Genomic DNA, 13,694 nt, shown 5'->3' on the forward strand with positions numbered 1-13,694 from the left:
TCCGTAAGTCAGACAGTACTAAAAGTAGCACCATTCGATTCGGCGTGAAAAATCACATTGATTAGAATATTCACATCTGAGGCTTGGGTGTAGGGGTAAACAGTCCCAAAAGTTGGGTTGAGCTTATACGAATCTCTCACCTTTCAACGAAGATCCTGAAGCTAGAAGCAGGAAGTACTGATCCTTGGCCATATCAAACAATGTCCCCTCTATCCTGTACAATTTGGAGTTGAATTGAAATCATGATCTGGAAGTAGATAGCAAGTATTCAATACCATTCCTGATTATTCTCAATTACTTTAAGACAATCTAACTGGGTAAACTCTGGCTCTGGTAATACCTACTGATTGAACATGGGGAAAGTAACTGAAAGCCAAGTTCTAATTCAGGAAGATTTGGTGCAATGAGCCTTTATTTAAAGAGAAATTCTTAATCATAGGCAAGTATATGGGAAATAGAAAGTGGAAAAACATACCTATGTGTCAAGGGGATTGGAATTTTGTGATAAGATTTATACCTAATACTTACCTGTTGAAATGTGGATGGTTCAGTTCAAAGACAGGGTTCCTATTAATTGGTGTAATAAACTGGTAGCTGGTAAATAAAATTTATAAAGGTTCAGAATTTCAGATCATAAAACTGGATAAACAAAATATTAATAAGTTAAATCTTATTAAAATAAAATAATTACCTCTATTGCTCTATTTCTATTTTGTATTACTTTACTTTTCATATTTTCTTATCTTTTTTTATCAAATTTACAGCGTTGCCAACAATGAGTGCAGCTGAAAAATTACCGTACATCATAACGTATACACGTTATGGTACGGATTTTGCATATAATTTTCAAGCGCGAAAATTTGAATTCTTTGAAATTTGAAAGTTTTAAAATGAAAAAACCAAAAAACCAGAAGTACCAGAACCCAGAACTGATAAGGTGATAAAATGAACGTTTGATTGATTTGAAGTTGAAACAATAAGAAGAGGCCAAAAGGAACACACGAAAAGTATAAATATCACTTCTTTTCCCCTTAACTGGCTCTGGCTGCTTGCTCTGGTGTAGGTGTTTTTGAGGAAGATTTGCACTATATTGTAGGTAAGTAGTAAGTATGCAATATTAGATTGAATTGTGAATATTTCTTCATAATATTGCACATTACATCATTTCCTTTATTGTAACTTAAGAACTTCACTACATTATGCACAAACTTGGTCAGGATGATCAAACATAATGTTTTGTTTTGAATTTCAGGTCTTCAATGTTTCCGAAGGCCAAAGTTTTGATTTACACATTAACATTCCTAGGATATATCTACAGTGGCTATGGGTCTGGCTTATTAGGAAACTTGCGAGAGGCAGTTTTGTCTGCTGAGAATATATTTGGAAATGTCTTGGAGACTGTAGTCTCATTTACCAAAGAATTCAAACATATTCATGAAACGATTGATGATGCAGCTGAAGAAGTGTGTACTTTCCAATGTCCTTCAGGTATGTACAAAAACCTTCAGGTATACTTCATAGTGTAAGTAGGGTTCCAATTCATTCATTATTAATACTGTCCTTACATGCAAGTCCAATTGATGTACTTGCTCTCTTTTTGATATTTTACTGCCAGCCTAGTTAGCTTGGAGAATAGTACATCTGCCTTGTAAGCACAAGGTCATTGGTTCAGTTCTCACCCAAGTTGAATTTTATCCTAAATAGATGAGCTCCTGTCCTGTCTTCCTTCTCTCTTCACTTTCAGGATGACAAAAACTTAGCAGTTCCATTTTCCTTTATCAAACCTTTAAAACACACACACAATTTACATAGTATGCTTTAAATACCTAGTTGTTGTTGATGAATGTGTCTTGAGGTTCTTTACTTTCTTGCCAGGTGACAAAAAAGGTCTTACCCTTAGTAAAGTACCTTGTCCGGTGTCTAGACTTAATTACTAGAACTTCAAGGTTAGGTTAAATTGTTTAAGTCATTTCGGTAGTGACTAGTTACTTTACTGGTTGAAGAACAGTCGTAATTTACCGACTTGTTATAATTTGTAACATAACTTCTTACAATCATTTCTATGTAATGGGGATAAATGGGACGGCTAGGAAGAACTGTGTAGGTAATCCGGAACCCCATGTATCATGTAAACACGAGGAAATGTCCGAATCAAGGACCTTTTATACTCTCTGTTTTAACGACCAATCATTTTATTTATTCCTGTTCCGAATTGAAATGAATTTCCCATTCTGAAAAAAAAGTGACCCCCTTCCCCCCCCCCCCCCCCTTCCCTTTTTTTGGTGAAAAAAAAAATTTTTTTTTTTTTTTTTTTTTTTTTTTTTTTTTTTTGAAAAATTAGTCTCTGCTTAAAGATTGTGACCTTGAAATGACATTGTATGAAGAGAAATACAATCTGGGATGTAAAGGGGAAAATGGCCTATAATAATCAAATATTCTGACATTGGTAACTTGGAAAAAAAATTTGGACCAATTGCAATACTTTCATTACTAGCATAGCTCTGCTATACTGTAGTAATAGAAAGTAAAAAACTACTAACTGCTTATGCCTTGTTTACATTCAGCTCACTTCTGTGGCAATGAGCAGGAAAGTGGGCAGGGAATTGGGCATGACAAGAATGTAAACACCTCACTTGCCTCGCCACTTCTACTGCCACTGCTCCTGCCCTGTGCTCCCCTTATTCTCGGTTTTTTGTGCACGAGTTAAAGGACCAGCATGACGAGGAGAAGTGAAGGGGCAGGAAGGCGTTTACATTCAGCTCCGAATCATTTGCGTTGTGTGTTTTGTACGATTTTAAAAGTTTTACGCTTGCCAGCCTAGTTAGCTTAGTTGGTAGTGCGTCTGCCTTGTAAGCGCTAGGCCGCGGGTTCGATTCCTGCCCGGGGCGGATTTTATCCGAAAAATTGAAAGAGAGAAGTTTGTAATATTTATACTGCCTTACAGTACGAAGCTCGAAGCAGTCTATTTACTCAGGCCTCATGCAAAGAAAGAAAAGTTATTTGGCGAATTTCAGACATCTTGCTTTCTAGAAAAATAATAGTAATAATAGACAGTATTTATTTATACTGCTTTGAACAAGAACCGAGTCCCTTTACATTAGCAGCAGGCTACCACTATTACTGTGGTCATAGTCTTACATTATTGAGGAATTGAAGCCACGCCCTCTTATTTACAAGGCGAGTGTGTTGATCACTACACCAAGGCAGAGGTTAGATAAGGTTCCAAGTTATATGGATCTTTCGGTTCTAAACACACAATCGGCTTATCAGATAGGCGATAAGAGACACAATCCCGTTGAAATATTTGTACGAGTGCACATTTTTGGTCGATGGAGGGATTCGAACCCGGGACCTTAACCACACTAGGTGACAGATTCATATAAGCTTAACCCAACTTATAGGGCTGTTAGCCCCTAAATCAAAGCCTTGGAGTGGGCTTTCACACCAATAGGTGACAACCACAAGGCTGTATCTGTATAGTTATCTGATGTGCATCTCGCCTAAGCCATATAGTTATAACTCTTCATACTGTCGTAGACGTAGAGGTTCGTCTCTTGTTTAAGGTCGGTCCGGACCTGGCGACCGATGCTGGGTGGCTGGGGAAGACTTGGAGAATAAAACTAAACACAACTGGTTACTTTAACTAAACTAATTGATGTCGGACTTCATTTCCTAACTCAATGTTGCCCCAGCCGACTTCCAACCCAGAATGTCTTTTGGTTGCTCTGGTACACACGCTTGAAACTGTTTGTTTATTTGGCGGTCACGTCCACTTCTAGGTCCTTGCTTTCTAGAAAAATAATAGCAATAATAGACAGTATTTATTTATACTGATTGAACAAGAACTGAGTCCCTTTACATCAGCAGCAGGCTACCACTATTACTGTGGTCATAGTCTTACATTATTGAGGAATTGAACCCACGCCCTCTTATTTACAAGGCGAGTGTGTTGATTACTACACCAAGGCAGAGGTCAGATAAGGTTCCAAGTTATATGGATCTTTCGGTTCTAAACACACAATCGCCTTATCAGATAGGCGATAAGAGACACAATCGCGTTGGAATATTTGTACGAGTGCACATTTTTGGTCGATGGAGGGATTCGAACCCGGGACCTTAACCATACTAGGTGACAGATTCATATAAGCTTAACCCAACTTATAGGGCTGTTAGCCCCTAAATCAAAGCCTCGGAGTGGGCTTTCACACCAATAGGTGACAACCACAAGGCTGTATCTGTATAGTTATCTGATGTGCATCTCGCCTAAGCCATATAGTTATAACTGTTTGCCTTATCTTTGTCCCGCTCCATATAATCTCTGTCTATGAGTGATTCAATACGTTTCTTCAGGTCAGCTGGCTTCACAGGGAACTTGAGCTGGTTAAATAATTCAGACAGAAGTAGATTGTGACTCAATGTTTTCCTCATCTTCATGATGCGTACTATGGCGGCATCTATTTGATATTGTCTATCCTGGAACACTCGCTCCTCTGTAGCCTTCTGCTCTTCATTCTGAAAACACAACAAGGAATCTCTATTAGTTCCACACTAACACCAACCAAGTGAAACAACCTACGCTGGATAGGAAAGAAAAAGCAAGTCCAGTTAGTAGCTTGGAGCCTTGCAAGCGTTAGGTCGAGGGTTCGATTCCCGCCCGGAGCAGATTTTATTCTAAACAGATAAGGTTTGTGGCGCTCTAAATATAACAGCAACACTCAACACTAAATATAATCTTACATAGAAAACGCAGGTTCTCGTTTCTCCACAATTTCCATCTCTGAAATATAAATAACACTTCCAAATTCTTGGCCCTAGGTTGAGGGTTCGATTCCCGCCGGGAGCAGATTTTATTCTAAACAGATATGGTTTGTGCCGCTCACAACAACACTCAACACTAAATATAATCTTACATAGAAAACGCAGGTTCCCGTTTCTCCACAATATCCATCTCTGAAGTATGAATAGCACTTCAAAATTATTGGCCAGCACCTGAGAGCTATGTCTGACTGATGAGTTCCAATAAGAACGAAACGCGTCTTAGGTTGCTCTCAGGTGTTGGCTAAAGCTTCATTCATGGAACGGTTGGCTTTCTCGAATAGCACTTCAAAATTCTTGGCCAGCACCTGAGAGCTATGTCTAACTGATGAGTTCCAATAAGAACGAAACGCGTCTTAGGTTGCTCTCAGGTGTTGGCTAAAGCTTCATTCATGGAACGGTTGGCTTTCTCCTATCCTGTCTTCCTTCTCCCTTCGATTTTTGAACGATAAGACCTCAGCATCGGCAGATAGAACTACTTGTACCTTGTACACACTTAGGTACTGACGAATTTTACCAAGTAATCTTCCTTGAAAAAGGTATCGCTAATTTTAAATTGTTGGTCAACTTCGTTCATATGTTAAGGGCGTTATGTGTTATTGAAAATATGTAGGTACTTCATAAAAATCATATGCTTACCGTTTCTTTCATTTGTATTTGGTTGATTTTAATTCGGAATAGTTTGAACGTGAAGTCATTGTTAAACCTAAATCTATCACAATCTTCTATATCCCGACTGGCCGGAGTTTTCTTCAGAACTCTTGTCTTGCCACACGCTAGAGACTGCAAGGTTCTTCTTAGATCTGCGTCCTGCAACACAAAACATGACAGTTTAGTAGTTGTAGTATGTCCCTCATCATTCAAGTGCTTGGGTCAACATGAAAACACCACATTCAAAGGGCGAAAACACCATTTGAAATATGTGCAATGAAAATATCCGTACATTTTTTCTTCTTCTTCTTCTTCTGGAAATTTAAACTGGGATCTTGTGTATAAGTACAGGATAGGTAGGCCAGTATCCCATGGTCAGAATACTCACGGTTAAATCTATACCTAGGGCGTTGTTACTCGTCGACTCCTTGTCTTCCTTCAGATTACCCATGTACTGGAAAACAATACGATACAATGAAATTAAAACTTAATCAAACAACATTATGGCTGGTGATAAAAAAAAGCACAAATTTTGGCACAGAATCTAAAGTTCAATACAAGAAGGATTCATCTATGAAATGATACCAATAGCTACCATTCCGAACTTGTCAAATAACATTGAAAAAAAAAACAAACAAAACAAAAACGCAACAGCGCACATTTATAAACAACTTTAGGTCTAGAATTCTAACATATGTCAGTTGAGTGTAGATTGTTGGAAAATCAAACAAGTTATTTAACAATGGTCTTACCTGTTTGAACGCTACATTGATATCCTTGCTAAGTTCCATATCCTTGAACATTCCCTCCAGTTTAGATGTAAAGCCGCCTCCACACTCTTGTTTCAATTTGGATAGCATTGACTTCTCTGCGTCCACACTAGCTGACTTACCGACCAGCAGACGTTTGGCAAGATCCTGCACATAAAGAAATGTGTGTTTAATTTACTTTAGTGTGTTAACTTTAACATTGGCCATATTTTTTTTCTTACATAACCTTCCGGCGTTATTCATAAAAAAAAGTACAAAGTAAATAGTTTGCAGCCTAGCCTAGTTAGCTTGGAGGGGTAGCGCGTATACCTTGTAAGCACTAGGTCGCGGGTAAAGTAAATAGTTTGCAGCCTAGCCTAGTTAGCTTGGAGGGGTAGCGCGTATACCTTGTAAGCACTAGGTCGCGGGTTTTCTTACCGGCGTTATTCATAAAAAATCTGGTGTGAACATCACACGACTTTCCTTATCCTATTGAATGGTGCTTATTTGGGTGTTCTGTTGTAACATTTACATCAATATCTCTAACCGTTTGGTCGATATAGCTGAAAACCGCCAAAAAGCGGTCGAAACCCGCCAAAAAGCGGTCGAAACCCGCCAAAAAGCGGTCAAAATTTTTTTTCCTTACATAACCTTCCGGCGTTATTCATAAAAAAAGTACAAAGTAAATAGTTTGCAGCCTAGCCTAGTTAGCTTGGAGGGGTAGCGCGTATACCTTGTAAGCACTAGGTCGCGGGTTCGATTCCCGCCCAGGACCGATTTTATCCCAAAAAGATAAGGTTCGTTTTCGGAACGGCTAGCTTTCTCCTATCCTGTCTTTCTTCGCTTTCGGAACAATAAGACCTTGATAGTTACAGCTCCCTCTATCCAACCTCTTGAAGAAGAAGAAGAAGAAGAAGAAGAAAAAAAAATCTGGTGTGAACATCACACGACTTTCTTTTACATTTGCGGAATACGTATTTGAAAAATAAATTTTAAAAAAGTGAAAATTTCTCCAAGTCCCACAAGCCGCCCATATGGCGGCCGATTTTTGGTCGAAAATTTTCCATCTCAAAATACTCCCCATGTAATAAGGGATCGTTTAAAATGTTCAAAAGTTGAACTCGTCCCGAGCCTGAGCCGCCTACGGCGGCCGATTCTTGTTGGAAAATTTTCTATCTTAAAATAATCTCTGTGTAATAAGACTAATAAGGAATCATATTTATAAAGTATCAATTTTTTTTTTTTCAAAGTCCAAAGCAACATTGACTTTGGTTGATATCTGGATGAGTGACTGTCCGATTTTTACCAAATTGTTACAGTCGCGTCCTTGGATCATACTGGTAAATCATACAAAATTTCATCGCTCTAGGAGTCTAGGACAAACCGTTCTTGAGATATTTTGTATACCACCTTTTCCACTGAAGAAACATTGACTTTAATTGATATCTGAATGGGTGACTTTTCGTGTGTACTCAGAGCTTGCTTCCGAGGTGGAAACAAGGAACTGCAGGTATCTCTGTTCCAAGCTCTGGTCTTGCTCTTGTTCAATGAAACTGATGAGATGCCATTCGAGGAGATCAAGACAGCGACCAACATAGAGGTGAGTTTCCTAACACTTTGTTACTAGCCAATTTTTCAAAGAATTCTCTCTAAAGTTATGAATGGGGTGATTGGGTCTCCTAATGTGTGAGCTGTGAGGTCACACTTAGAGTTTGGGAGGTCATAGTAAGTCAGGTGATAACACACTTCCTTGCCATACACAAGATCCCAGTTTAAATTTCCAGAAGAAGAAGAAGAAGAAAAAATGTACGGATATTTTCATTGCACATATTTCAAATGGTGTTTTCGCCCTTTGAATGTGGTGTTTTCATGTTGACCCAAGCACTTGAATGATGAGGGACATACTACAACTACTAAACTGTCATGTTTTGTGTTGCAGGACGCAGATCTAAGAAGAACCTTGCAGTCTCTAGCGTGTGGCAAGACAAGAGTTCTGAAGAAAACTCCGGCCAGTCGGGATATAGAAGATTGTGATAGATTTAGGTTTAACAATGACTTCACGTTCAAACTATTCCGAATTAAAATCAACCAAATACAAATGAAAGAAACGGTAAGCATATGATTTTTATGAAGTACCTACATATTTTCAATAACACATAACGCTCTTAACATATGAACGAAGTTGACCAACAATTTAAAATTAGCGATACCCTTTTCAAGGAAGATTACTTGGTAAAATTCGTCAGTACCTAAGTATGTACAAGGTACAAGTAGTTCTAGCTGCCGATGCTGAGGTCTTATCGTTCAGAAATCGAAGGGGGAAGGAAGACAGGATAGGAGAAAGCCAACCGTTCCATGAATGAAGCTTTAGCCAACACCTGAGAGCAACCTAAGACAAACGAAGTCTACCTTTTCAGGATGAAGTTCGTCCCGAGCGGCAATTGAATCCACGACCTGGCCCTTACAAGGCAGGCGATTGATAGATGATATTTACCTTGAGAGCTGCAGCAGATGGATCCTGTGGATCAGAACGAAGTCTACCTTTTCAGGATGAAGTTCGTCCCGAGCGGCCATTGAATCCACGACCTGGCCCTTACAAGGCAGGCGATTGATAGATGATATTTACCTTGAGAGCTGCAGCAGATGGATCCTGTGGATCATGAGTGAAGAGTTGAACATTGAGCAAAGATTCCGATAGTCTCTTCCTGATGTCCGCAGCCATGATGAATACAGGGTCCTCATCACCACTTACACTCACACTCATACACTAGAACACAAGTGATATTTTCAATATTTCAAAATTGAAGTTTGTCAACTTAGAACCCTCAGAGGCCGTTTCTACTTGTCGTTCAAAATAATAATAATAATAATAATAATAATAATAATAATAACTAACTGTCATAGAGCACTTTGCAGACTTGTATAAGGTTTTAACCTGACTCTTAGGGCTGTTTGCCCCTACACCTAAGCCTCAGAGTGGGCTTTTTCTGTACGGAGTTAATGTGAACTTACTTAACAATCTCTGGGTTTACATGATCTGATTTTCTCCTGCCTCGGACATTGTGTGGACTATGAACAAGAATAAACTCTTAACTGTCATAGAGCACTTTGTAGACTTGTATAAGGTTTTAACCTGATTCTTAGGGCTGTTTGCCCCTACACCTAAGCCTCAGAGTGGGCTTTTTCTGTACAGAGTTACTGTGAACTTACTTAACAATCTCTGGGTTTACATGATCTGATTTTCTCCTGCCTCGGACATTGTGTGGACTATGAACAAGAATAAACTCAACTTTGCTGTTAGAAGCTTTGGATCCATTCATTTCTTCCATTGACATATTCTTGTTATTTTATACAATTTGGAGTTGAATTGAAATCATGATCTGGAAGTAGATAGCAAGTATTCAATACCATTCCTGATTATTCTCAATTACTTTAAGACAATCTAACTGGGTAAACTCTGGCTCTGGTAATACCTACTGATTGAACATGGGGAAAGTAACTGAAAGCCAAGTTCTAATTCAGGAAGATTTGGTGCAATGAGCCTTTATTTAAAGAGAAATTCTTAATCATAGGCAAGTATATGGGAAATAGAAAGTGGAAAAACATACCTATGTGTCAAGGGGATTGGAATTTTGTGATAAGATTTATACCTACTTACCTGTTGAAATGTGGATGGTTCAGTTCAAAGACAGGGTTCCTATTAATTGGTGTAATAAACTGGTAGCTGGTAAATAAAATTTATAAAGGTTCAGAATTTCAGATCATAAAACTGGATAAACAAAATATTAATAAGTTAAATCTTATTAAAATAAAATAATTACCTCTATTGCTCTATTTCTATTTTGTATTACTTTACTTTTCATATTTTCTTATCTTTTTTTATCAAATTTACAGCGTTGCCAACAATGAGTACAGCTGAAATATTACCGTACATCATAACGTATACACGTTATGGCACGGATTTTGCATATAATTTTCAAGCGCGAAAATTTGAATTCTTTGAAATTTGAAAGTTTTAAAATGAAAAAACCAAAAAACCAGAAGTACCAGAACCCAGAACTGATAAGGTGATAAAATGAACGTTTGATTGATTTGAAGTTGAAACAATAAGAGGCCAAAAGGAACACACGAAAAGTATAAATATCACTTCTTTTCCCCTTAACTGGCTCTGGCTGCTTGCTCTGGTGTAGGTGTTTAGAGGCGACATTCTTTTCTTCCTGTTCTCGCGACAGTATGCGCTGTCGCTCGCGACGCTCACGGCGGCGTTTAAAAGCGGGAGTTATGTCAGCGGCTACAGAGGAACAGAACACACAATCACACGAGACAGTTAGTTTAACACAGTATTAGGCGTGTAATGCTACTACAGAACAATTGAGTTATTGTATTTTTTGTAATTTTGTATTAGCTAAATCAAACTTGAGTAGTTAAGCGGGTAAGCGAAAACTGATAATTTATAAATTTTATTGTAAATACATTTTGGTCTGTTTCTTCTGTTTGAACTTTGAAGTTTCTAACAGTAAGTATCTACCATTCCAAAAGCCGAATTTGAACGGTTGGACATGTTCTAATTTTTTGTGAGCGAATTTCGATCGAAAGCTATCCAAATATCAGATTACATGATAAATTATAGTAGACAGATAGTTGAAGAAATGCTAAGAAGGTACCAACTAGGTACATAAAAGCAGTAGATAAGTATTATACTATTATATTAATTTACAAGCAATAAGGTGGAATAATGATAAAGCCAATTGGTCGTGTCAACCAGAAATAAAAATAACTGATCGATAATAAAGTAGAACTGACCATCTTACAAAGAATAAAGAAACAAAGAAATAAGCACTCCTCACTTTAAAGACTGTTAGAAACTGAGCTCCCTACGTTATAGACTGCTAAAAAGATATCAAACACTCTAGGAGAGATCATCTTACCCGGATCGTCTGAAGGTGAATCCTGCATGTGACTATTATGATAGTTACTAGCTATGGGCGTATACAGGGCTGGACACGAAGAGTTGGCAGAGAAGCGACGAGACTTCCGCCTCTCCACGTTATTGTTGTTCAAACCTGGGGTCAGTGATTTGCGATTTCTAAGAGTTTTTCTGAAATGGAAAAGGAAGGAATAGGTTGTGTTTGGTTAAAATGTTGAAATAGGTCTTCTCGTCTTCTTCTTCTTTTTCTTCGCCTTTTCCCATAATGCTTGTCAGAAATGTCGTTCCCTGCTTGATGCACTACGCTAAATTTTATGACTTGACTTGTACTCGAACCACCAACCTCCTGATCCGAACTCTACCACGCTAACCAGTACACCACTGAGGTTGAATGATGGGACTGATCAGTCTTACCTAATAGCTTCATCAAGCTGTCTGAGAGGAGTACCCTTGTCTTCACCATCCTCGTGTTGTAAGACAGCTTCATAAATTTGGAATTGTCTTAGAAGATCCAAATCAGTGCCCGGCTTTGACATGTATCTGAAATTGTAAATGAGGACATTAGAATACATATCCGATAAAATCTTTTTTTTTCTTTTTTTTTTAAGGCGACAAAAAAAACTAGGTAGGTAGGTACAATGGTACATATCTACAGAACCCCAATACCTAAAAGGCTGAAATTTTGTAGGAATATTTCTCATAATATGGTGCAATAAAAAGAGGATTTTGCCGAAATCTAAACCGATCACGAGTTATGATCAATTTTCCGTGGCAAAGGAAAGGGAAATACTCACCTTCTTTTATATGACTAGGGTTCTTAGGGTGAGAACACTAGTCATATAATCAATGAGAACTGAGAACCCTAGTAATATAAAATAAGGTAAGCAATTAATTATTCGGAGGTAAAATAATTCCCTTTCCTTTCCTCCTTTCCTTCTTTTTTTTATCATCAGGTACACCTAAGCCCTAAGCAATTAATAAAGCAATTAATTTTATCTATTTTGAGAGTCTAATATGAATCTAATTACATTGAAATGGGGGTCTAATTAACAATAATTACCTCCGGATGACGGCCGCTATTCCCTGTTCTTCCAGAGCGTCCACCTGATCGTAATATGAATCCTGGTCCGGAATACCATTGAGAGTTTTGTTGAGTAGCGACATGGCGTAGATGAGTAGCTCGGTGTCCGTTGAGTCTCGATCAGTGAGTAGCCGCATGATGTTCGACCAGGGGGGCTCTCCTGAGGAGCGAGTAAATCAGGGTATAGCAGACAAGTCACATTGTAGTCCCAGCCGTTAAACGACAGACAAATTACCTAATGTACCCCTGATTTTCAGTCCATTTTTGACTTTTATCACTTTTATTTTTCTTTTTAATTGTGTTAAGCATAAATGTTTGTCACAAATGTCGTTCCCCACTTAATATATTTTATATTACGCTAAATTTTTTAACTATCTTACCATTAGAATTATCTTGGGCGAAAACTGCTGGAGTAAAAGGACTTTGTTTTTGGGAGGTTTGATAGAGGAAACTGTCCCGAAATCGAAGAGAAGGAAGACAGGATAGGGGATAGCCAGCCGTTACGAGGACGGACATTATCCCATCAGGATAAAATTCGCCCCGGGCGGCAATCGAACCCGTGGCCTAGCGCTAAAAGGTAGACGCGCTACCATCCAAACCAGGTTTAATCTTTAAAACTAGGCATAATATTTTCTATTCTATTCCAGCACACTGTGGTTCTCAGTTCTCACCTTCCAGAAAAGTTTCACAGTCTTCTTGGTCTTGTTGATGTTGGACTTCTGATTCAACAAGTTAGGAACCGGGGGTGGGGCTCCCATGCCCATTGGGTTGGGCGGGGGTAGAACCCCACAAGGCGGGGGCGGAGGGGGCACCCCATTGGCCACATTGGCCGGGGCTAGGATGTCCCGGTCCTCGTCAGACTTGAGGTCTGAGAAGTCCAAGTCGCACAGGACGAGGGACTTGGTTGTCGACTTGAGGAGTTCTTCCCAGTGCAGATCGGTTTCGGACTTTTTGATTTCCATGGCAGGAACTTTGGCCAGGGACTCACCGGTGGGGCTTTTGAGCTCCCCGCGTGACTGAGATTTGGCTAACCCTGAAACCAAAAGGAACGAAAGAGGAATTAATTTAGTCTTACTTCATCAAAGCAAATTAATGTACGTAGCTAATTAATATTTATAGGAAAATGGCCCAATGGTCAGAATTCCAGACATTTGTAAACAATAACAACAACCAACAACAACATGTACGAACTGACCTCGCGTCGTCTGTCTGGCTAGGGGACGCCTGGTATGTATTGAATTCTCAAGAATATGTAAGGAATTTGTTTGGACTTAATCAATGAAATTATGACACGTCTCTTTATCTTGTCTGCCACCAGAACACTACATCTTCGTATCCAAGAAGACTCTCTCCCGAAATAAATTGATAGTTCCACCAAATTGATGAATACAGATCCCGAGAAAGTCAGCCTAGTTAGCTTGGAAGGTAAGCGCGTGCGCCTAGTAAGCGCTAGGTTGAGGGTTCGATTCCC

The 13,694-nt window shown here is 38.9% G+C and overlaps 4 protein-coding genes and 1 long non-coding RNA gene across 5 annotated transcripts; 1 reads left to right on the forward strand and 4 right to left on the reverse strand.

Annotated features, from left to right (window-relative positions):
* Nucleotides 1-3,849: 3,849 nt before the first annotated feature.
* LOC113470369 (cullin-4A-like) lies at nucleotides 3,850-5,695 on the reverse strand. The gene is made up of 3 exons (XM_026828736.1): nucleotides 5,684-5,695; nucleotides 5,455-5,625; nucleotides 3,850-4,512 (listed from the first exon to the last, which is right to left on the reverse strand). Exons 1-3 carry the CDS (start codon nucleotides 5,693-5,695, stop codon nucleotides 4,264-4,266), a joined length of 432 nt encoding a protein of 143 aa, XP_026684537.1. The 3' UTR covers nucleotides 3,850-4,263.
* Nucleotides 5,696-5,788: 93 nt separating this feature from the next.
* On the reverse strand, nucleotides 5,789-6,386 carry LOC103516304 (cullin-4A). The gene is made up of 2 exons (XM_026828737.1): nucleotides 6,219-6,386; nucleotides 5,789-5,920 (listed from the first exon to the last, which is right to left on the reverse strand). The coding sequence occupies exons 1-2, from the start codon at nucleotides 6,324-6,326 to the stop codon at nucleotides 5,789-5,791; spliced, it is 240 nt and encodes a 79-aa protein (XP_026684538.1). The 5' UTR covers nucleotides 6,327-6,386.
* A 1,279-nt stretch (nucleotides 6,387-7,665) lies between these two features.
* Nucleotides 7,666-8,337, forward strand: LOC103516305 (cullin-4A-like). Its single transcript, XM_008481269.1, has 2 exons — nucleotides 7,666-7,815; nucleotides 8,155-8,337. Exons 1-2 carry the CDS (start codon nucleotides 7,666-7,668, stop codon nucleotides 8,335-8,337), a joined length of 333 nt encoding a protein of 110 aa, XP_008479491.1.
* A 1,117-nt stretch (nucleotides 8,338-9,454) lies between these two features.
* On the reverse strand, nucleotides 9,455-10,030 carry LOC113470366. Its single transcript, XR_003393439.1, has 2 exons — nucleotides 9,874-10,030; nucleotides 9,455-9,595 (listed from the first exon to the last, which is right to left on the reverse strand). It is a non-coding gene; the product is annotated as an uncharacterized LOC113470366 (long non-coding RNA).
* A 73-nt stretch (nucleotides 10,031-10,103) lies between these two features.
* Nucleotides 10,104-12,610, reverse strand: LOC103516306 (FH1/FH2 domain-containing protein 3-like). The gene is made up of 6 exons (XM_026828738.1): nucleotides 12,604-12,610; nucleotides 12,203-12,383; nucleotides 11,557-11,682; nucleotides 11,144-11,313; nucleotides 10,379-10,506; nucleotides 10,104-10,130 (listed from the first exon to the last, which is right to left on the reverse strand). The coding sequence occupies exons 2-6, from the start codon at nucleotides 12,358-12,360 to the stop codon at nucleotides 10,104-10,106; spliced, it is 609 nt and encodes a 202-aa protein (XP_026684539.1). The 5' UTR covers nucleotides 12,361-12,383; nucleotides 12,604-12,610.
* Nucleotides 12,611-13,694: the final 1,084 nt, after the last annotated feature.

The sequence above is a fragment of the Diaphorina citri genome, unplaced genomic scaffold, assembly GCF_000475195.1.
Source record: "Diaphorina citri unplaced genomic scaffold, Diaci psyllid genome assembly version 1.1 scaffold1541, whole genome shotgun sequence".
Classification (NCBI taxonomy): Eukaryota; Metazoa; Arthropoda; class Insecta; order Hemiptera; family Psyllidae; genus Diaphorina; species Diaphorina citri.

Bases quoted from the DNA above. Each gene is read 5' to 3' on its own strand.
- LOC113470369 (XM_026828736.1), bottom strand. The intron at 4,513-5,454 runs GTAAGCATATGA...TTGTGTTTTCAG, and splicing joins AAATACAAATGAAAGAAACG to AATGAAGAGCAGAAGGCTAC.
- LOC103516304 (XM_026828737.1), bottom strand. From the start codon at position 6,326: ATGCTATCCAAATTGAAACAAGAGTGTGGAGGCGGCTTTACATCTAAA. The intron at 5,921-6,218 runs GTAAGACCATTG...ATTGTTTTCCAG, and splicing joins TCAATGTAGCGTTCAAACAG to TACATGGGTAATCTGAAGGA.
- LOC103516305 (XM_008481269.1), top strand. From the start codon at position 7,666: ATGGGTGACTTTTCGTGTGTACTCAGAGCTTGCTTCCGAGGTGGAAAC. The intron at 7,816-8,154 runs GTGAGTTTCCTA...TTTGTGTTGCAG, and splicing joins AGACAGCGACCAACATAGAG to GACGCAGATCTAAGAAGAAC.
- LOC103516306 (XM_026828738.1), bottom strand. From the start codon at position 12,360: ATGCGGCTACTCACTGATCGAGACTCAACGGACACCGAGCTACTCATC. The intron at 11,683-12,202 runs GTAATTATTGTT...TTACAATTTCAG, and splicing joins ATAGCGGCCGTCATCCGGAG to ATACATGTCAAAGCCGGGCA. The intron at 10,131-10,378 runs GTTAAGGGGAAA...GTAATATTTCAG, and splicing joins AGAGCAAGCAGCCAGAGCCA to CTGTACTCATTGTTGGCAAC.